Source organism: Drosophila subpulchrella, chromosome 3L (genome assembly GCF_014743375.2).
Source record: "Drosophila subpulchrella strain 33 F10 #4 breed RU33 chromosome 3L, RU_Dsub_v1.1 Primary Assembly, whole genome shotgun sequence".
Lineage (NCBI taxonomy): Eukaryota > Metazoa > Arthropoda > Insecta > Diptera > Drosophilidae > Drosophila > Drosophila subpulchrella.
The window spans coordinates 5,199,832-5,222,334 of record NC_050612.1 but is presented as its reverse complement, the minus strand read 5'-3'; the positions used below and the strand labels follow the sequence as shown (position 1 = coordinate 5,222,334).

Genomic DNA, 22,503 nt, shown 5'->3' with positions numbered 1-22,503 from the left:
ATCAAGTTCTTAGCAAATTTTGTTTTATAAAAAATATCCCTGACTATTTTTTCTCCTCCCTTTCGTTACTATTTAATGCCTGAGGCCAATTCTATTATTTTGTTGCTTTGTAGTTCGATTTTTGTGGGGGCGTTTGATTTTTTTGTGTTGTGGTTCAAGCTCTTATTATCGAAACAAAAATTATACTTAATGGCTTAACTACATATACAATTAGGACATTCTTTAAGTATATTACAAAGGCAGCTCTCTAAGGACAAGAATAATGGTAATATTAACTAAGTCTAATGCAAAATTATATTCAGCAAAATAGGAAATGCATGTGATACGAGTACGACACGAATAAAGATTGCCCCTAACCCAAAAGGCTTTGTCTATCTGAAATCAAATCCTCCGAAACGGTCAACGCTTGGAGACGGTCTTTCACTTACACGGGTACATATAAATTGGAGGAGTTATAGATCTGGACATGAACATAGATAATACCATACAATTTGGGGCGATTTCTCGTTGAGTATATAAGAGATAGTTTTTGCTGCCTAACGTGTACAACTCTAGCATCGGGGTTTGTTTAGGAGTTCTCACTTAGGCTAGATATCGTACTAGGTTAGACCATATTGACGGCGCCATCAGCCTCGAAAGTAGGTATGGATATAATATCGCTGCTTCGCACGGCGCCCATCGGCAATGCTTGGCCCTCAACCGTGGTTTTCGCGGCCCGATTCCCCTGCTCGTCATCGCTGGAATCACTCGAATCGTCTTCGGGCTCGCTGTAGCTGTTGGTTGAGGTGGATGTGGCCTGAGTTTTCTTCATGTCCGCAATGTCCGTGTTGCTCTCCAACGTCGAGTGCTGACTGGAGGGCGAGTGGCTGTACTCCGAGGTGTTCTCCTCCTCGTCGGAGACTATGACAACATTGCGCTTGTGAATTGCAATCTTCTGGGAGAGTGGAGCTTTGTAGCTGCGGCGGGGTCGCATACCACGAGCAATGGGCAGGCGGCCAAAGCTGGAATGAGGGATAATTTACATAAGCACTACGATTCGAACTTAATGTACAAATCTCCTGAACTCACCTCTTTCTCCTCAGGGCGTACTTGCAGTCCGTGGTTTCACCCTCCTCATCCGACCAGCTGTCCTGCTCGTGGGACTCTCCGTTGGCATTGCCTATAGAACTGCCGTTGGGATTATCCCCCAGTGGTTGTTTCCGCCGCTTGCTGTGCGTGCTGCTGCACCGACTCAAACACGGACTATTGCCGCTCTCCCGCAGCTCCACAGGCGAGGCTCCTCCTCCTCCATTTCCGTTCTCGGTGTTGCAGTTGGAGTTCGTGTTTGACTGAATGGATAGGCGGTTCTCATTGATGAATTCGATGACTTTGCGGCCCAGGCGCTCCAGGTTTTCGTTGTCGCTGCAGCACTCGGTTATATCCAGTCGCTCGTTGCTATTCATGACATCGTCGATGAGCTGGTCAGGACTAGAGCAGGCATCCTGGTAGGTCAGCTCGCTGGTGCTCAGCGAGTTGCCGTTCGACGGACAGGCGGGGTTCAGGGCGCCAGCGGCGGAGGATGTGCTTCCGCTTCGAGCCCTCGCCTGGGCTTGAGCAATTTTCTGCACCCTCTGCAGTTGCAGCGGCAGTTGGCGATGGTTCAGAGCTGGCACGTCGATGGGCTGAGATCGGGGAGCTTCTGCGCTGGGACTGATGTCCGTTTCACTGACATCCATGGCATCCGTTTGTGTTTGCCGCTCCACCAGCTGCACCTTTCGGTTCTCCGGCTCGCTCTGGTAGCGGCGATCTCGCGTCGGACTGTATTTGGGTGGGGCGCCAAAGGATCCGGAGCCATTGCGTCGATGCCGGAAGTTCTTCTTGTTTTTGTTCGGCATTGTGCCACCCATCCCGCTGCCCGGGATGATGTTGGCCAGATACGATTTGGGCTGGCAATTGCTGTCCAGTTGTGCATATAGCATGCACTTTACAGGAGACTGATAAAAAAGACGATAATTGTTTAAACAATATTCCATATCTTTCAAACGAAGAAACTATGACTAATAAGTAACGATTATTATTTAGCATGGGTGTTAATTTAAAACAAAATACGAAAAAAAGCTACAATCAAGTACACTGACCTTAAATGATATATGCTAAGCTACATTTTAAGATCGTAATCAAAAACAACCAAAAGTTAACTCTACTGAAAAGAAGAAGTGTACTTGAGAAGTGTAGATGCCAAAAAATTTTAACAATCCCACCCGAAGAAAGTACACTGACCCGTTACACTATGTTTTATATTTTTATCGGAATAAAAACGAATGAATGAAAGCTATAGTGCATCCATTAAAATCAACTTATGTTGATTTTGACTACAGTATAATGTGCTATAGATAAGCTTTACGTGTTTTTCTCGGGAATTGTAGCAGTTAAAGGCAACAAAATGGGTTATATAGCTTGTGATTTATACCTCCGGAGTGGTCTCTGGATCGGGCGTCGTGGATTGTTGTTGAATGGCCGCCGGTGCGGCGTTCAGTCGTCGGCGGTAGTGCTGCATTTTTCTGAGTGTATTCCCCAAACGTCTCGTCGGTTTGTAGCCACTGCCAGGTAGCTTCCGTTCACGCCTGGTCAAAAATTCGGGGGGTTGTTAAATTAAACTTCTTTGAGGGGCACATCGCCGCACTTACTCTGCGATTTCCTTCTCCTTCTCCTGCAACTGGGACATGCACTCGCTAAGCTCGAAGAACAGCTGGTTAGTCTTCTGCAGCTTCTCCTCGTACACCATTCGGATGTCCTGGGCATGTCGCCACTCTGCCGTGCGCCGCTTAATCAGATCTTGCTCGTACTTGTGTATGCTAGTGCCGTTTTGGGTAATCTCCTTCAGATGCGATCTGACCTCCTCCTTCCAAGACTTTTGGGTCTCGAAATATTGCTTTTCTGTTTTTCGTAGGAGTTCCGGGCCGGCGATGTCCAAGTGCGAGAGAATCTGCCGGAACGAAGGGCGGTTGCGGGGCTTGCTCTTCCAACAGAGCTTGACGAGTAGCTTGAATCCCTCCGGGCAGGTGCTCGGAACCAACAGCTTGAGCGAGTTGTTGCCCACACCCCAGATAATGGCGGATGAGTCGACATCCTTGTAGGGTATTTCGCAGGTAAGCATCTCCCAGAGCACTACGCCATACGACCAGATGTCCACCTTCTCGGAGCACGGTTCATTCCGAATCACCTCCGGTGCCATCCATGCCACTGTGCCGGCGAAACTCATCTTGGTGCTGATCTCGTTGAACTCGCGACTCGTGCCAAAGTCGCTGATCTTGACCACCTCATTTGTACTAATCAGTATGCTGGTTGTTAAATAATAATATATTATTAATATTATGTTTCTTTGCCGATATTTATATGACTTACTTGGGACTTTTCAGATCTCTGTGTATGATCTTGTGGGAGTGCAGATACTGCATGCCTAGGGCGATTTGCTTGGACCAAGAGACCAAGCGGGACGGTAACATGACTTGCTCCTCCTTCAATATGTTCTGCAGTGGTCCATATGGACAGAACTCCATGATGATGCAGAACACGGGCGATTGCGTGCAAACTCCTCTGCAAAGGTAAACATTATTTAGATAGAATTTCGTATGGAAATATCTGTTTTATTAAATATTCTATAAGGCTTTCTGCAAAATATCTAAACAGAAGCTTGAGATATTTTTAGACCCCTCCTTAAAAAAATAATTATTTGATAAGACCGTTCTCAGAATTAATCTCGTCAACAAAATGCTGGTTCTTAATAATTAGATTTGTTTTTCATTTAATATTGTTTGTTATACTACATTTTTGCGAGTACCAACAACAATATGATTATTACTTGGTATGTGTACATTTTAAAAAGGTACCTTCTGTTTGGTTTTATAAAAGCATTTTTGGTTATATAAATACATTTTAACGACGTTTAATTTTGACTCTCAATAAAAGAATGTACATGTTTAACTCTCATACTCACTTAAACTTAATAATGTTCTCATGATCGAGCTTCCTTAGATGCTTGATGTCTGTTTCCTTGAGTTCCTTCACCTTCTTGACAGCCACAATCTCGTTTTTAAGCTTGCCACTAAAGACGGCTCCCTGGGCTCCGCTCCCGAGCCACTCCAGGTCCGTGATGGACTCAAAGGGGATCTGCCAGTCCTCGCTCCGCTGACTCTTCACCTCGATCACACCCGACTTCCCGATAAACGAGAGCACGGGCTTCATGCACCCTAGGAGTCCGTACATCCAGCCTATCGGCTTGTCCGGATGCCCAAAGGCCGCCCCCGCTCCTCCCACGTGAGGTGGCCACCGCTGTTGGCACGTGTTCTCCGCACTGCTGTCAGTGATCTCCGCATAGTTGTTGTGGTGCTGCAGCCGGGGCGAGGAGTCCAGATCGGGGGACTTGAAGGGCAGGTCTGTGGCGGAGAGGCCTAGGTGACCGAACTCATCTTGCAGGCAAGCCATGCTATGAAGAAATGAAAATACGTTGTTGATTAATAGAAATTTTTGATAGTCTGGGTAGTAGTTCGCGATCACAAGAAATTAAATGTTTTTTAAGTAACCAAAGTAACCAAGAAACTTAGCAACCAAATTTCATTTACAACTTCCTTATCTTCCTTGTAACAGCAAAAAAAGTTTTGTAAATTGTTTTTTAAAGCTACATATATATAGTTTTCCAGTAATCGGTAAAATGTCGTCAAACCATAGAGTACAACAGCACAGGAACTTAACTTCTATTAAACAAAACTGTATCCACCTTTGCAGATTAAAACAATTTATGGTATTTAGAATGTTGAAAAAATTAAATTGTATTTGTTCAATCGGATAGGACGGGCAAAAGTAAAGTATCTTTAAAACAACTGAGTTAAGGAACATTTATTAGGTGTGTTCGGGATTATACAAGTGTTACTGGACTCTGTAACTAAATCAATAGGCTTCATAAAATGGTCTTCTAAAATTAAATCATAATGGTTTACATTTTTTTGTTTATGGGGGAAGTTGGCTGCCTCCTGTAATTTTCTAGCAGAAAAATTGTTGTGTCCTCTAATAAAAATTTCGTTTCGGAGTGCTTGGTTCATATTATCCATAACTGAAATTTAATTTGTGGCAGATGGTGATATGAGTTGCGTAACCTGGTGGTACTATCTGCATAGAATATTACTCTTAAAATATAATTTTAATACTTCAGAAATGTTATTTTGTTGTTAATTCGTTTTTTTCATATCATGACAATATTTTAATCCTAAATAATGTTAAATAATAAAACATATTGTAACATAATTGTCCTATCAATTTTTTCTGTGTATCTTGTATGGGAAATTACGCATTTCATTAACACAACAGGGTTAGTCTATCACAAATTGCTTGGAAGAGGTTTGCCTTTCCTCATTTCCAAAAACAGTCAATTTCAAACTTCCAAGTCTCCAAACCTTATCAATCAATTATAAATATTGGTTGGCGCCATTATAATCAACTAAACTGATTTGCTCAGGTTTTCTCTATCATTAGAAAAAATGTTGCTATAAATATGGCGATATCGCATAACTTTAAATAGTATTTTCTTATCGAAATACTTACGTAGGTGATAAAAAAATCGACCTACACCCAGCATCATCAATCGAAAGAGAACGTTGCAAAAGCCATAGTTTATTGCTGGTAAATCGTTCATGATAATCAAAGTGCTTTTCGCGATTTCAATGTTTACACACGCCATAATAATCATTTTTTGTGCTGACACAGTGAACGGGCACAAAAACCGAACTTTGATAAAAAAAACAAGCCCGTGCAAATAAATATTAGAAGCGATCGCTCGAATTTCAGTTCTTCACGTACACATACGGACGAAAAAAGCCTTCCTGTTGGAATTCGTGTTTGCTTTTCGTCCGATAAGATAAACAAACACAGGACAATGGGCGTTTGGAGGGGGTGGAGTGCAAATGTGGCAGCAGGTGAAAAAACATTTATCATTTATCACTGCCAGAATGGCCATAGAAACCTCAACAACTCCGAGTAGAAAGTCCAATAGGCGAAATCACCTGCTGCTCACTTACACTGATGCGCCTGCGCTTACATATAGAGCCATCCACCGTTATTTATAGGTTTGGTTGGATTAGTATTGAAATTGGAGATGATACCTTTGGTCGAATTCTTCCCCAGTTAAAACGAACCAATTCAGCCTCTAAAATAATTTTTTTTTTCGTTTTGACTAATTTTGGGTATTCCATTCTCTGTTTAATTCTTATAAACATATCTTTACGATTCAAAATGCATAATATAAAAATGTACTTTTGAATACGACAAAAATATCATTATTGTCCTCGCAATTGTAAATACGTAAAACCAGGGACCGTAAATAAGAGTTATTTGTGATTTTTGTTTTAAAAGGACAACAGCGATTTTTGATATTAAACGTCAAAAATAACACTTTATAATTTAAAAAATTATTCACATAATAATATATTTATATTATAATATATTTTAAATTTAGCTTGTTCCAAGTCAAGACGTGCAAAAATTATTGTTACAAGCTTTAGAATTCATTTCTATCGAAATTAATAAAAACACTGATGAGACATTAGCCGCAGTCTGACCAAATAACTGTTTTTTTTTAATATCAAATCTAACATTAAAAATAAATATTTATTTTGTCGAAGGATATTTTTATAGTATGTAACAGGTAGAACGAAGCGTTTCCGACCCCATAAAGTATATACATTCTTGATCCGAGTCGATCTAGCCATGTCCGTCTGTTCGTATTAACGCGGAGATCTCGGAAACTATAAGAGCTAGAATGTTGGGACTTGGCATGTAGATTATTGGGCAAATGCAAGTTTTTTCAGCAGGTTGCCACGCCCAAACAAACGCCCATAACGCTAAAACCCGTATAGCGACCACATTTTTTAAGATTTTGTAAAAATTAGATTTTGTTCTTATTCTCAATACCTATCTGCATGCCAAAAATTATTCAAATAGGTCCATTCATTAAATAGTTATTGTCAAACAATTATATATAATTAGCGAACTCAATAGAGTGCGAAAGGGATGAAGATATATTCATGCAGAAAATCGGACGATTTGAAATTTTACTAGCGCCTCCTAGGTTTAGTTTAGGTTAGTGAAATCTCGTAAACACCCGATCCGAAAGTCGAGACCGTCGACTATAGCGTTTTCTCTTGTTAATTTTGGTCATAGTATTAAAACTTCGTAGAGAAGCAGACATGTAAGTTCCTAAAAAAGTACCTATTTATTTATGTCAATAATCTTGAAATATAGATAATTTTAAAAAATCATTCTTATTTAACCACGTTGCACTGATCCTGCCATTTCGTGTCACGAAGTCGAGATCACCACCTCTACCTGTTGAGCATCATTCACACAAACACACATTCGCGCCAAGTACCGTTCTTTGCTGATTATTTTTTGACAACCATATAGTCGTACCGCTCACACCCTGTTAGCGACAGTCGCGCAAATGTCAAAAACCTTTCGTTTATTTATGAATTTGTGAAAAAGCATTAATTTCCGTCGCTAAATATTAATTTGTGAGCTGCCGGCCAAGCACGTTTTGACCTTCGGCATGCGGTTCATAGAACGCGGATATTTGGCGGCGTCTTCCCATTTCGCATTTCTCATTCTGCATAGGTCAGCGGTGAATCTGTGAGATTCTGTGACTCAGTGCATCTTGAGATACTTTCGGTGCTTTGAGGTATGTATGCAATTTACCTTTTTTCTTTGGTGATGATCATGTCGGGCGGATCATTGTGGCTAAAAAACGGTATGGTGTAGACCATGGTTTATTTTCTTTCTTTTGTTTGCTTTCGTAATTAGTTGTCGCGCACTAAGAATTTCATTCATTCATGCGGCGCGACTGCATTAATGCAAATTTTTACGCTCGCTTTTCGGTAAACACTTTTTTTATTTTTGTTTACGCACCGAGCCAACAACAAAAGTTGGCTAACTTTTGATTTTAAGTTCGTGCCAAGCACCAGCAGCCACCAATAAAAAAACAACAATATCAAGCGCTTTTTGTCGTCCGATGTACGTATAATAAAAAAAGAAAATGACGTCAAGGTAAGTTGGTATGGTTTTTTGTTGTTTATTACAAGAAAGAAGAGACGAGCGGAGCGCGTAACACTTTCGTTGGCGTTTTTTCAAGAGTGTTGGTTATTGGCTGGGAAAAAAGTGTAATAATTTCACGTATTTCGCACAACTGCGTCACTCCAACACACAGACAGGCGACTACAAACTGATTTGGCGATAAGCCGTGTTTTTGTTGTTCTTGTGGCACAAATACACAAGCGTTATTTAAGGCAGGCTCGCGAATTCCACGCGCGAAGAGCGATCCGTCAGATACGATTGATTTTCGCCAACTAAATCGCGACTCGCGAGCGGCAGCATAGCGGTAAAGCTCCCCATTATCACTATCAGCGCAGCTTTCGTTTGCGGATGGTGCTCTCTCCTCTCGCCCGCGCTCCCACTCTGCTCTCCATCTGCCGTTATCACTGGGCATTGTTGTTGTCAGACTGACCGCATTCTCCAGCGCCTGTATCTAATGACCAGCCACGCGCGGGCTCCCCAAGCCAGGCTGTCGTCTGGTCACACTCAAAACCAGTCTCCATGGCGGGGGCCACATGATCAAAGCGCACACACACACACTCTGACAGGTGAGCGAGCGACTAGGAAGTTTCTCAGCTGCACCCCCCGCAATTTATTTCCCCACTCCACGTACAGTGGATACTGCCTATGGGAAAGGCCCCAAGCAGCGCGTATGTTCTTACGAAACCTTCAATAATTCGAGGGGTTTTCCCTTGCTTATCGGCTAGAACAAGACCATATAAATGTATAGCTTTCGATAAGACATTTTAAAAATAAATTTTATAAATATGTAGTTTAAGCTGAACTAAACATACATAGCTGTAAATTATAAAACACAATTTTAAGGTTTTTTTTCTTATAAAGCGCAGATCTGCAGCTGCGTCCCAAACTTGAATTTGTCTTTAAGTTTAAAACAAAAGTATCTGGAGAATTTTTTTATATCATCTAAGACATACATACATTAATTAAATATGTACTCGGCACCTAGTTTAATAACTACTGTGATTACTTTTTATCATTTCACCACCAGCTTTTTGCTTTGCACGTGTTTGTTAACGTTTTTAGCGCTTTGGGGGTTTTTTGCACCGACTTCTAATTAAACACCTAGTCACAAGTAGGAAACTGTTTGAAGTTGACGCTCCCGAATAGGGAAACTAGAGTCCTTTATCTATCAGATAAGGCGTTCGATTTGTAGAGGTTACTCAATTAAGCATTTTTAAGGTTGCTGATCGTTCAACCTGTTAAATACTTTCGAGCGTTCTGGTAACTTGAGAATTACATAAAAAGTTGTTTACAGTGGGCCTTGAAGGTCGATTACCCCTCTTAATTAAGCACGATTTTTCGGCGTATTCTTGAAATATTAATTGAAAAGTAAAGTAGAATTTACCGTACTCAATCACGTATCGTTTTTAAGGTCTTTAGTGTTCAGAACTCAGCTACCTACATATAATGGAATCGCCTTTTTCAGGGAAGCGGCTTAAATGTCAACGCAAGGAAGATTGCTACTTGGCCAACAGAGGAAGAAGCTGTAGTAACACGACTCAAAGAAGTGGGATCGTAAAAATGATATTAGTATAGTACTATACTGGATACGGTTCTTAAAAGTTTTATTGACAAATAGTTTAGATGTCTTTTTTCGAGAAACTAATACATAAATGTATCGAGTAATAGAAAATAAGTGCTCACCTCCTTCGCAGGTTGTCCGTTTGATCCAGGGAGAGATTGGGACTGCTGCCGTGGTGTCTCCTCCGGCCGTAGAGTTGTTGTTGTTGCCGGGATGCGGCAGCGGCGACATTGACCAGATCATCGCGACTTTTGCTCAGACTGTCGCTGAACGGTTGCATTGTCCAGGATTGGGATTCGTATGGTGGGTTCTCTATTCGGTCCTTACGACATCCTGGTCAAAACGGGGTGCTACATGTAGACATCGCGGAAATTAATCAATTTTGTTGGTCAGGGGATTCCCTTTTCAGTTCACACACACACGCACATATACTTGTAATCTTTTATCAATGAATGGCGAAAATCAATAAGAGGCGAACGACGTCAAAGGGCGCAGGATATGCGCAAGCGAGATAGCAGTAGCGCCCACGCAAAACAACACACACACACAAACGAATGAAGAAGGGTCGATTGCACTTGACAATTATTCACTTTGCATTCCACGTAAATGTTGTTTTTCTTTCACTTTCAAACTGCAGGCCGAGCTATTTTTATGATGCCTTTAAAAGGCGAATTGCACAAAGAATAAGCTCACAGATACAAACTAACACAGGTGTTCTTTCATGTCTGTACACAAAAAAAAAGATTGAGATCAAATAGGTTTTAAAATTCAATTTCAATTTCTATTGTTAAAAAAAGTCAAATCGAGGGGGATTCAACTCTTTATAAGATTAAGTGTTTTTGTTCAAAAAGCCGGTGTTCATTTCACACTGCTCTCTGATGAATTTTTATATTTTAAATAAACATAATATTGGTGTTAAAAACACTATTAAAAATTTAATTTCAAAAATTGTGTATATAAACAAACTTGTAAATAAATCACACGAAATCAACTTTTCTTTCTGTGCACAGCTCGACTTCTTCGTTGTTCTTTTTCGTATTTAACTTGGCCAAAGCTAGAACATAACAAAAACAACACGCTGAAATGCTGCCAGAAGCACACTAGCGCACTTATTCGCTATCGCTGTCCTGTTCGCTCCCGCCAAGTCTGTCCTCTCGCTCGCACCAACGGCGGAAGCCTTACAGCGCAGCTTTGTGCTGTTGCTGCTGCTTCTTCTTCATCTGCTGCTGCCTTTTGCTCGCTCTTTCGCTCTTTTGGCCAAGAAAATCAATATAAAAATTCTTGTATTTGCACATTTTTCACACACTTTGCACACTTTTCCAGCAATTTTCCAGGGGAAATTGCATCGATTGCTCTAATTCCTACTTTGATTCGGTTATTGGCGAAGAACTTTTAATTGATTTCAGATTGAAATGGAACAATTAAAGACTGGTTTTCTGGTTGTCTTTGGGTTCCGCAGCGAAACGCGTTTATTCCGACCAACCGTCCGCACCAAAGGTAGATACAAATCAAAAAGCAGAAAAAAACTGGCTGCTGGCTTTGGGCCGAAACCCAATCCGCTCTCTCGCGGATTTCCTCCCTCGAAACCAGTTTGGAGCGCAGGTTGCATTGCGCATGTGTGCGGGAGAGGAGAGGAGCGCGAGAGAGCCATGGCCAACCACAAAAAAAAGCAGCACTTGCAAGGCACTCCGCTCTTGTTGTTGTTGCTTCGTTCGCATCGCCCCCTGCTTTTCTCCTTCTCTTGCCCTCCCCTCCCCCTCTTATTATTGCCAACGAAACTGGCTTACAAGTTTAAAAGCTCTGGTCCGCAACGTGCACGATCGTGTCCGGTTTCCTAAAAAACTTTTGGCATCTGGCCGCTGAGCTTTTGTGGAGAGAATGCGTATGATAGTAATACATCAATTTCGGCTTTTGAAGTGTCTAATTAGATTGCTATTTCCCATTAAAGTACATTCAGTGCAATTTGCACTTTTGATGCAAAAATTACTCCATGCTTTTTTTTAAATTTGGTTTGTTTATAACATATACAAAAAGTGGCAAAACCTATTTAGTAAAAATACTTACATCAAAAACCACTTTTTATAAGACTGACAAAAAGTGTTTTTACAAAAACTATACATAAAGTTAATGTTCATGTTTGGGATGAGTGCCTAGTGTGTTTTTTAACTATAGGTTATAGTAGGAGTAACGATACATACTTACATACATATATCCTAGAAAATTATGAACAGCGACAGTTGACAAGTTACTAGATAAAGTGCAAAAATTGTTTGAAAAATATGTCAGAAATACACAATTTTTACTCCGATTTTTTGCAATTTGGCTCGAGGATTATGTTAATGCTCATTTTACCCACTATTTTAGATTTTTTACAAAAATAAAAAGGGTTCACGAAAGAGGTCGATCGCTTAGAGTTCTGAAACTTCAAAGCTTTGGTACAAATTTCTCATAGGACGTTAATTTTCTGAGCATTATAGCAATGTATGTATTTCAGTCTTCAAATTTTTCTAAAACTATATTATCGCAGCTAGTTACTAAGCATTTCGTGCATATCCCGAGATGAATTTTCGGTTTGAACTCACATTTTAAGATTATTTTGGTTTAAGCAATTATACTTAAATTAAAGCGTAAACAAACCCGTTTGATAAAAGTCGGTACGTCATAGAATCAGTATGTCATAGAACTCGGCACGTCATTGAAGAATTGATATACAAGCGTAGAGCTGTGAAAACGGCGACTCTGAATTATGTCAATTCCCTTGCCCTTCTCCTTCATGTTTGAGCAACAGGTAGAACCAGAAAACTGAAAAAATAAGTGCAGCAGGTAGCATAATTTCTACGTAAACAAAGATGACTCATACCTACAGTGGAGGAGGGAATTCTTTGGAGACCATGTTTTGTGGGACATGATTGGTATTAGTGCCCCCTAAATACTGGAAAAAAATCGATACTACAATGATCTTACTTTTACTTTTAAAATAATAGTAAAAAGAGATTTGTGATTAAATATGGTTCTCCAAAAGGTGACATTTTTAAATTACTTACAATAATACTTACTGGAACAAAAATGTGCACCCGAAGAAATTAATAAAAGTTTAAAAACTTGGTGATATTTTTTTCCATTTTATTTTAAAATGATAATATTTCTGATACCGCCACAACTTTGACTTCGAAATATAGAGGTACGCAATGGGACTAGTTAAAACCCATATGGGTATGTCTGGTAAAATTCGCGAAGAGATGGTATAGCAACAGATTACACAGATTTGCCTATATCTTAAGAGTCAGTTGAAATTTTATATTTATCTCTTTAACATAAAAGTAGGTATGAAAAGAAAAACATAAAAAATATCAAAAAGTTGACCTATTGTAAATAAAAAAGATAAATAAATTAAAAACAAGAAAGAAAGTTAGCTTCGGCAAGCCGATGTTTATATTCCCTTGTAGTTATAAGAAATAATCAATGTTAGTAACACCATGTTAGATTTTTAAGGATTGTTGCTAGCTTCCGTGATATTTGTGTAAAATTAAATTCGTATTGCTGAAAAGTTAAAATATTCTATATCCCAGAGTAAAAGAAAATACGATCAAAATCAACATAGCACAATTTTCTGAAAAATAATTATTTTATTAATTCTCTGACCGTTTCTTTGACAGCTATATGTTAGAGTCGAAATTCTTAAAAATACAAAAAATGTTATTTCCAAAAAACACCGAAGCTATGACTTGTTTCATATTATTTTCATACCAATTTTTCGATCGTTCCTATGGCAGCTAATGATAAAATTAAATACGAAATTCAAAACTAATTTAAAAATGTTATTTCCAAGCGTAGGAGGTTATATGTTAAACAACATCAAAGATATAATTTTTTTTAAATTGTTTTTCCGATTATTCCTATGGGAGCTGTAAGATATAGTTGTCCGATCCGGCTGGTTCCGACTTATATACTACCTGCAAAAGGAAGAAGACTTTTCGGAAAGTTTCAGCTCGATAGCTTTAAAACTGAGAGACTAGTTTGCGTAGAAGCGGACGGACAGACGGACATGGCTAGATCGACTCGTCTAGTGATGCTGATCAAGAATATATATACTTTATATAAACATCTCCCATACTGCGTTGAAAACTTCTGACTGAAATCATAATACCCTCTGCAAGGGTATAAATATTTAAACGCGTGCTAGGCCAGAGAAACCCCAAATAGAGTTTGAATAAATTAGGCTACATTTTGCACGTTGCAATTTTTCTGATTTCTCTCAGTGGACTTCTTACCAATAACACAATATACTTTTCCCTCGTTAGAGCAACCTTTTTCCTCACACTCTTTTTCCAATACCTTTTCTTGTTTGTTTTGTCCAATAAATTGTTATGCTGCATGCGTGCTTCTCAGGCGTTTTCTTTTGGTCCATTGCGCATGAGTCATAGGATTTCAGGTCTTTGTAGACGGACAGTGTCCCAGTCCCAGAGTCCAGGTTACAGGTTCCATTCCCGCCAATCAGTGCCACACAAAGAAGGGAGTGGATAAAAATTTCGGCATACTAGTTGCCCTTAACAAGTCCAAGTTAAGGGTGGATGAGGATCATTGAGATTGCCTTTTGTAGTGGCTGTTCTCACCTTTATAGTCTAGCAATCGAAGTTAGGGATGATTTGGAATTTATTATACTTACCATTTATTTATCTTTGCGGGGATCTTTAGATAAAATAGTTTTTCCTGCGATGTCTTTCAGAACTATATCTTTCAACATTAATTGAATAATTGTTGGTGTAGCTATCATGATTCTTTTTATTACTTTTTTTTGTTCAAATGTTTGATAATGGATCCACCTTTAACTTCCTAAATATTCGATAAAAAACAAGGAAGAATGCTATAGTAGAGTACCTCGACTGTCAGATACCCGTAACTCAGCTAAAGGGACCAAAGGAAAATGGAGATATGCAAGCAGCAAAGCGAGATTGAAATGCGCCACCTTCCGGTGGTAGACAGATAACAAACTTGCGCTGCGTACAAGGCTACGGAATTGAAATCTGAGATCCCAATTCTCTATCTTTGATAGCTTCCGAGATATTCAAGTTCATATTTACGATTTTTTGAAGTTTGTGGGCGTTAAAGTGGGCGTGGCAAACTTTTGGGTCAATCGATAGGTATTGATGAGAACAATGCATTTCAGTTACAATTTTTATTCTAGCATCAAAACTGTAAGAGCCACAGTTTTGGGCGGTTTGTGGGCGTGGCACATAGCTGACACAATCTTGCGTTGAGTAAGGAAGCTCAGGAATCTGCATGCCAAATCTCAATAGCCTAGCTCCTATAGTTTCCGAGTTCTCAGCGTTCATCCAGACGGACAGACAGACGGACATGGCTAGATCGACTCGGCTAGTGATCCTGATCAAGAATATATATACTTTATGGGGTCGGAAACCCTTTCTTCTGCCTGTTACATACTTCCGAACGAATCTAGTATACCATTTAACTCTACGAGTAACGGGTATAATAATGTCACCAAATATGATTTAAAAAAAATTATACAAGAACCTTTAATCAGATCAATAGTAAAATTTAGACGTTAGCTTAAATATGACATGAAACCCTTTTTAAAAACTACTACACATTTCTTAGGAATAGAGTGTGATGAATTTGGTCAAAAAAATAATATGAATTCTTAAAAAAAGGGAACATTCACCACCACTCTAGCTTCAGTTTTCTAATCACAATAACAAAGCCGTTTGATCGGGGTATCACTTAATACGGCAAAGCAGTTTTTATTTTAGCGGCTAGTAGTAGTGGGCCTCCACTCAGTTTCAGGCCACCAAACTGTTTCTGCCATCCATAGCAAAATTCGGTATAAACTAATACAAAATATTTTTTATAGAACATGCTGAAGTTTATTACTTCTTTCAACAAAGAATAATAATCATATAAAAAAATTAAGTAATAACTTTTTTAAATTTTCTTTATTGCCAAACTTAATTACATATTTTAGGATCTAATCTATGACAAATGTGATTTTGCACAGGAACTAGATCTTTAAATGACATACATATATCGGTTTCAGCAAAGATCTATTTCTTAACATTTTGTATCAACTAAGTTGTAAATGCTTAATTCAATAATTAAATGTAATTATATTAAATGACAGACAATGCTTCGTGCTGTTAATTAGATTTACCCTTATCAGTGCTGTCAAAAATACCGGAGCGAGTGCTGTTCAAAAAATGTTGCTTGGCACATTTGGTTTTGATTTAATTGTTGAAAAGCTTATTGGTTAATAAGTACGAATTGGTTGTTTAGAGCTGCCACCGTTAGATAAGGAAATGATATAGATAAGATTCTGTATTCCAGATATGCAATGCAAATTATACTAATTAATGACATTTCATTCTTTGTCAGTTATGCGACAGCGAAGTGTTATCAAAGATCAAAGAAATAAAAAATGCAAGTAAGGATGATTTTCCAAATGAGAACAGCGGATGGTTGGGTCTCTACGTGAGAGCATTATGTGTAATTTAAAAATTGTTGATATTACCGGGAGGGGTTTTTCGAGGTCGGGAGTCGGGTTCAGTAGAGCTTTAGGTATATCGTAGATATTAGGGAAGCAACGAATACGCATTTCGCTGTTAGAAGTAATGGTGGAGTACATATCGAAAACGAATCTATAAATAGTAGTCACAAAATTGAGATTATTAAATCAGGCGTATATCCTTTGTAGCACAAATTAACATTAGGTCTTCAAGTAGTCATTTGTATTCTGACTAATAATTTTCTTCCTAATATTTTTGTTATAGTAACTTATACAATAAAAATATCAATATATTTAACTGTCACAGAACTGTTTTCGCTTAACGCACTTAGGGGCGACTTAATAATTAATACTGGACCTGATTCCCCTGACCACAGTGCGTTTCGAAAACATGGAGATGTAAGAAATACATTTTGAGACGCTTAATCAAAAAACTTTGTGATGTGAGAACTAAGATTTTAAAGATGTAAGGCATTCCAATTTAAGAAACGCACTGAATATCAATTATGTAAATGGAGATATCGTCCTAATTGACCTCCCAAGAATCGCACTTATGTCAAGTATTTCCCAATTCACAAATATTGTCGTTTTCACACTACTCTTTCTTGGTGATTAAATTTACTTATGCCTTTACCAGCCTGCGAGAAGATACTTTTATGTTATGATCTCTAGAACTGCATATGCAGCTCTTTGTCATTATAATATTAATTATTGGTTAAGACTTTATGTACAGTGGGATACTGCAAGATAATACTCGGAGGTGTTACAGAAATTTGTAGTTTGGCAGACCATATAAAAAAGGCAATAATGTTAAGCTTTATTTCTTATATGTTGCCTTTAATCAAGAATTGTCCGTTCCATCTCCGACTAAGAACACATTTCTTTTGCTATAATTGGATTAAGTTTCTTGAGAAAAGTTGAATATCATGTTACATAGATTAGTTCTTTCTATGTCCGTTGTAACCGCTATGGTCCAATATCTGATTTAAAGTTTTAAGGAATATGTGTTGGTTTACCCTGTAGACCTTCTGTTCTTGATTATTTCTGTTTAACGTCCAACGCTCGGAGCCTATAGATATATATATTAGTTGATATATTCTCAGGTACGCGCTGCATTTCTCTAGTTAACATTCCCCTTTCCGTTTAGTGAATTCTGCTAAAAGGAACATTGATCTGCTTTTAAGTTTATGGGCTGAGCTAGCAATAGTGTAAGCTTTCTGTAAAGTGGGTAACTTCTAGAATCCCTGTGGATTATCGCCGGACTGTGGCTGCTCGCCCGCCCCCAGCTGCTCCCGTTCTCGCAGGTCCTGCTCCTGATCCTGGTCGTTCTCCTCCTCATCGCTGGAGTCCACATAGTTGCGCATAGCAAGCGCCTGGAAGTCGTTCAAGGCCTGCTCGAAGAGATCAATGGTGTGTTGATTGTGGGCGATCACCTGTTGGGTGTTCCTCAGGTCCCGCGTGATCAGGTCTTGCATGGAACTCGAGGCAGGTGAGGAGGCAGGCGAGCGCCCTGTTTCCTGTGGGTTTGTGGAGTTGGTTTGCTCACCGCTGCTGCTGCTGCTCGGATCGTCGCTGATGTTACTAGCTGCAAATCCCCGTGTGAGCTCGTCCGCATGGGCCAGCGTGGAGCCAATTATGTCGCTAGCAATCCTGATTGCAGCATCCGTCGCCGCAATGGTGGATATAAAACTGGAGGCAGCTGCCGCCACGGTGGCTGAATTGGCTGTGGTGGCTGGTCTGCTAAAAATGGTGTCACTGGTCACCTGGTTGCCTTCGATCCGAAGACCGGCCACGCCTTTTTTGGGTATGGTGGCCAGGTCTCTTTTAACCCGCCGGCAGCGAGTGGGCTCGTTTTGACGCTGTTGGACCAGCTGCTCCAAGTCCACAATGTAGACGTAGCCCGCTACCAGAATGGTGCAGGATTTGTCGCCCTTCTTAAAGGCGTCTTCGATATCCTGACTTGTGCGGTCATCGTATTGCCACCAACCTGAAGTTACACATTTTTCAAGAAAAATACTCGGAATGGGATTGGATCTAGTCTTTTTTTTTGATGATTTCGAATCACAGTATCGTTTTCTGAATCGGTTTTAGTAATGGGTATGGGAGTGCGGACAGATTGGGATGAGGGTGAGTTATATGGTTAATTCTAAGTTTAATTATGTTTTTGGTGCTTGCTGAGCCCGGCGACTCCTTTAGTTCGGTCTGGAAGGGCTTCTGTGGTCTTGCATCGCAGGATATTGCGACGCTTTTCGGGACTCGAGCGGGGATATTGCTTCATCTGCATAAAGTCGATAGTGTACATAACCCCGCAGATCTGTATTAACAGCCTGCCCGGATGCGGTTGAGTGTCGTTCAGATCCCCGGAGTTGGAGCTTAGCCAACCCACTGAATTCATCTCATAATCTTCACTTCCGTAAAAGGAAGAATGCGCACTATCGACTTCGAAATCATGTGATCTATAAGTGTTCGCACTTAAGACATGCAACATGTTATCATCTTCATCAATTGTATGGTTTTCGAAATAGGCTGAATTGTCATCGTAATTAACTGGTCTTAGAACATCCAGACTTAAAAGTCGATAAACGGGGGGATGCAATGTATTATGATCTTCATCAACAGTATCGTTTTCGAAAGAGGTTGGATGGTCTGAATTGACTATTGGATTAGTGACAACCTCTGGAGCTGGACGAGTCTCAGGAACTTGTGAGTCCCGTTCCCGATCACGGAATGGATGTAACATATCGTCATCTTGATCAGTGGTATCGTTTTCGGACACGGTTGGAGGGTCTGCATTGACGATGGGGTTGGTGGCAGCCTCTGTTTCAGTTTCCCTCTTGGATTTTTCATAGTCCGCATACGCGATCTCGATGTCTTCATTGGTCCGAGAATCGTAGGCCCACCAGCCCCCTAGATGTGCATGGTGCACGATGTTTTCGGTGGGGTTTATGGGAAATAAGGGGCGGCCGACACCAAAACCATAATCGTACTCACCATTTCTGCCTTCGTAATACCACTGGTAGCCATCTTCGGTCGCACGAGTAGTGCAGATGTCCTCAATGCCATTCACAAGCTGGGGATGGTCCAGGAACTCGGCGGGAATTTCGCGGCGGCACATAGCACATCGTCGGTTTTTGTAAGCAACGCCCTGAAGATCGGAAAATTATTTTAATAAGTTATAAAGAAGTTTGGTATACCAAAGTTGTAAAAAAAAAAAAATAGAATAAAATTAGTAAACATACATATTTGAGTATTACATTTTAAAAATATTCATATTTTTCATAACATTGAAGAAAAGTAAAAATTTCCTGTTCAACAGTTTAAGCTGAGAACAAAATGTATAATTATCAGATCATTTGACTTAGGAAGTTAGGTTTAAGAAGTTAAACTGTAAATGTTGCCACCAAGTTGACATTAATTCACGCCCAAACAAGTTTCAGAACTGGTAAGTGCACTCGAGTGCTAATTGGAATACTTGTCCTAGGCTTAAACTGGTTGAAGTTTACAGGGGACGGAAACCAATTGACAAGTCGCCAACCGGAAGCCAACCTAATGCCATAATGGCGAGTGTCCCGGGTTCAGCCGGCATGCTAATCAGTCAATCAGACCAGCACCAAAGGGTTAAAAGCAGCCTTGAACTTCACTACGTGCTCGCAGGTTTTGGCGCCGGTCGAAAAAGATATTCGAAAATTTGACGATGTGAATTGCATTGCTAATTGACTGCGAAAAGCTTCCGCTATTGGTTTTATAAACTACGCACCTTAACGCACAAGAAGCAAAAGATGTGGCCGCAGGGGAGACGAGCTGGATGGATGCAGGTTTGCAGGCAGATTGGACACTCCAAGGCAGCAGCCGCTGTGGAAGGGGAATCCCCGCTACTTATTGCTATAGCTGAAAATAAATGAAAAAAAGTGTTTACAGTTTTGAAGGTTCTCAACATAGTTTTTTTTTTTATCTTGATAGGTATGTTATTAATAGTTTTCAATAATAAATACATTTTTGTTCTTCAATAAATTATTTTTTTAATGAAAAGCGTTTGGAAAGTACTTGGATATGTTTTTTGACTGCCCAAGTTTGACTTTAAAATTAAACTCCTAAAGCAAGTTAAAGGTTTTTACAATTATGAACCTTTCTACAACTTCTTAATTGTTGATAACATTTCAACAAATATACATTTCTGCCAATTCTATAGCAAGAGTAAAGTACAGAATGCAAAAATGAAGTGGAAACCGCGTTCATAAAAACTTTGTAGTTTAGTAACATTTGCCAATAAATCAATGATTTTCCTAAATTTAGCTTTGGTTTTACCAACAATTGTAAAAGTATATGTTGTTTCTATAACAATTTTATTTTTGGAAGGCCATACTAAACCGATTCTTTACAACGATGGACTTTCTTAAGGCGTGACAGTGTTAGTTTCTGATCCTGGCCAGCCCCGTTTTTCTCACCTGCATCTACGTCGATTGATTTCGCCGCATCTCCCGCTGATGAAACAGGGGAGTTGGGAGCGGAAGTCGCTGCAGCAGCTCCTGATCCGGATCCTGTTCCCGCATCATCTGCACTTCCGTTTCCGGAACGGGCGGCAGCCGCCGCCGCGGAAGTGGAGGGCGACAGGCAGAGATCGATGATGGTGGTGCTGGGTCGCACAATTCCCACGAACTGCACATCCTCGTCCTCGTCGTCGTCGTCCAGCATAATCACATCGCCGTTGTTGTTGCTGCTGGCTGCATTTTGCTCCGTGGCGCGTTGTTGCGACATGTTGGGACTGGCTCGATCTCGTCAGCAGCAGGGGAAATCGTGCTGTCACCGCAAGTCGTCGTGTTTTAAAAATTTTTCTCAAACGCCAAACAAAAAAATTGTTGCTGCAGAAGCGTGACCGCTTCTTGTTGCTCCTAAAATACCAGTTCACCAATATATACCAGTTCAATTTTAGTGTGACCCGCTTGAATACACCGATGAATAGGCGTGCTTTGTGCTCAGAGCGCGAGAGTGAGCGAAATTCTGGTACTTTTACGAGACAAGCGCCGAATGAGAATTTTCTCTCTCTACTCTCTCTAAGAAAGTAACTAAGCAACAACTGTTTCGGGAGACACCAACTCCCTCATCAGCGATATTTTTTACATCCCTGTCGCGGGTCGAATTTAAGCCCGATAGTTAAGTTAGTATTTAATCGATAGGAATAGGTATTGTGCCCTGATGGAGCAATTGGGCACACTAGAAAGCCCGAATATGGCGCACTCGTTGAAAGTCATGGAGTGTGGAAGGTCCGTGTATATTGTAGGCAACTCCCATTCTTGTTTCGACAATCCCATAGGAAAGTACGGTAGACCGGACAGTTTTTGTTTCGGCTTGGCCTTGTTTCTATTTTATGGACTATATTAATTAATATTTTTTTTAAGTATCTAACCTAATTTTTTAGATTTATTACGCTTATTTATTTCAATTTGTATGTCAATTTTCCTAGTTTATTGGCGATTGTATATCTTTTAAAAAAATCTTTCAGCAAAGATTCCAGAAACAGTTTAAGGATTTTTCTCCTATGAATTGCGCACGGGCTTTTTGAGTCAAACCAGTAGGGACTTTTATTATTTTCTTCAACACATATATTAATAATATTTTTAAGAATATTTATTTGATTGGGGCATCTGTTAAATTCTTTTTTAAATATCTCTGCATGAAGCATTGCTACTTCAAACAGTGCATTCGAAGGGTTCATTAATTTAATATCGCCTTCTTTTTTGTCTATTTCTAAAAATTTCGTGGAGTTAGATGCTACATTCTCGCGACAGAACTATTTTGGCTTCGGTAGTTTTCCTTTATTAACTGAGAAACAGTTGGCTTTATATATCCCGCTCTGTTTCTCTGGAAAATAAAATAGTTTTCAAGGGGTTGTTAACTAAATCTATTTGTAGGTATTAGTTGTGAGACCCCTTTTTTGATTATATCATCACAAATAAAATTTATTTTTTGACAGGTATTAATGAGACCTTTGATATAAATGTTCTTTGAAGAGCTTCCCGTTTTCTTTATTTGTTTTACAGGTTTAAAAATTAGTTAACCCTACACTAACTTCCTCATCCCTGCTCTAATAATTTAAAGCCCTCACTCATTTTTTGTATAAATATGGCAGTATTTTTTGCCATCAAAACATTATTAAAATTACTATCAGCAGTAATTTGTATGCCACTACTAAGCGCCTCAGTAAATACATGCGGTTCAATACTCGCCGAGTAAATGGGTTCTTCTGTGAAATACAACGAACAATTAAGATTCGGGGCCAACCGAATAGTATGCATCTCATCGTCCTTATTAAACTGTTCAATAATATCCC

The 22,503-nt window shown here is 39.7% G+C and overlaps 2 protein-coding genes across 8 annotated transcripts; both read right to left on the bottom strand.

Moving 5' to 3' along the window:
• Positions 1-126: 126 nt before the first annotated feature.
• On the bottom strand, positions 127-11,157 carry LOC119553145 (mitogen-activated protein kinase kinase kinase 12). 4 transcript variants are annotated; one of them, XM_037863358.1, is made up of 8 exons: positions 11,024-11,157; positions 9,781-10,008; positions 3,977-4,465; positions 3,385-3,576; positions 2,667-3,320; positions 2,450-2,603; positions 1,069-1,973; positions 127-1,001 (listed from the first exon to the last, which is right to left on the bottom strand). In XM_037863358.1, the coding sequence occupies exons 2-8, from the start codon at positions 9,936-9,938 to the stop codon at positions 605-607; spliced, it is 2,949 nt and encodes a 982-aa protein (XP_037719286.1). In that variant the 5' UTR covers positions 9,939-10,008; positions 11,024-11,157; the 3' UTR covers positions 127-604. The 4 variants fall into 4 exon arrangements, with proteins under 4 accessions (XP_037719286.1, XP_037719287.1, XP_037719285.1 ...); XM_037863359.1 differs by having other exon boundaries at positions 10,965-11,149; XM_037863357.1 differs by having other exon boundaries at positions 9,781-10,383; positions 11,024-11,113.
• A 4,930-nt stretch (positions 11,158-16,087) lies between these two features.
• LOC119553743 (E3 ubiquitin-protein ligase rnf146) lies at positions 16,088-21,064 on the bottom strand. Of its 4 annotated transcripts, XM_037864343.1 has the most exons (5): positions 20,621-21,064; positions 19,933-20,063; positions 19,167-19,320; positions 17,722-18,162; positions 16,088-16,308 (listed from the first exon to the last, which is right to left on the bottom strand). In XM_037864343.1, exons 1-5 carry the CDS (start codon positions 20,928-20,930, stop codon positions 16,214-16,216), a joined length of 1,131 nt encoding a protein of 376 aa, XP_037720271.1. In that variant the 5' UTR covers positions 20,931-21,064; the 3' UTR covers positions 16,088-16,213. The 4 variants fall into 4 exon arrangements, with proteins under 4 accessions (XP_037720271.1, XP_037720270.1, XP_037720269.1 ...); XM_037864342.1 differs by lacking the exon at positions 16,088-16,308 and having other exon boundaries at positions 16,312-18,162; XM_037864341.1 differs by lacking the exon at positions 16,088-16,308 and having other exon boundaries at positions 18,127-19,082.
• Positions 21,065-22,503: the final 1,439 nt, after the last annotated feature.

Bases quoted from the DNA above. Each gene is read 5' to 3' on its own strand.
- LOC119553743 (XM_037864340.1), bottom strand. From the start codon at position 20,930: ATGTCGCAACAACGCGCCACGGAGCAAAATGCAGCCAGCAGCAACAAC. The intron at 20,064-20,620 runs GTGAGAAAAACG...ATTTATTTTCAG, and splicing joins ATCAATCGACGTAGATGCAG to CTATAGCAATAAGTAGCGGG. The intron at 19,321-19,932 runs GTGCGTAGTTTA...TCCGATCTTCAG, and splicing joins TTTGCTTCTTGTGCGTTAAG to GGCGTTGCTTACAAAAACCG.
- LOC119553145 (XM_037863358.1), bottom strand. From the start codon at position 9,938: ATGCAACCGTTCAGCGACAGTCTGAGCAAAAGTCGCGATGATCTGGTC. The intron at 3,577-3,976 runs GTGAGTATGAGA...TTACCTTTGCAG, and splicing joins GAGAACATTATTAAGTTTAA to AGGAGTTTGCACGCAATCGC. The intron at 2,604-2,666 runs GTAAGTGCGGCG...ATTTTTGACCAG, and splicing joins AAGGAGAAGGAAATCGCAGA to GCGTGAACGGAAGCTACCTG.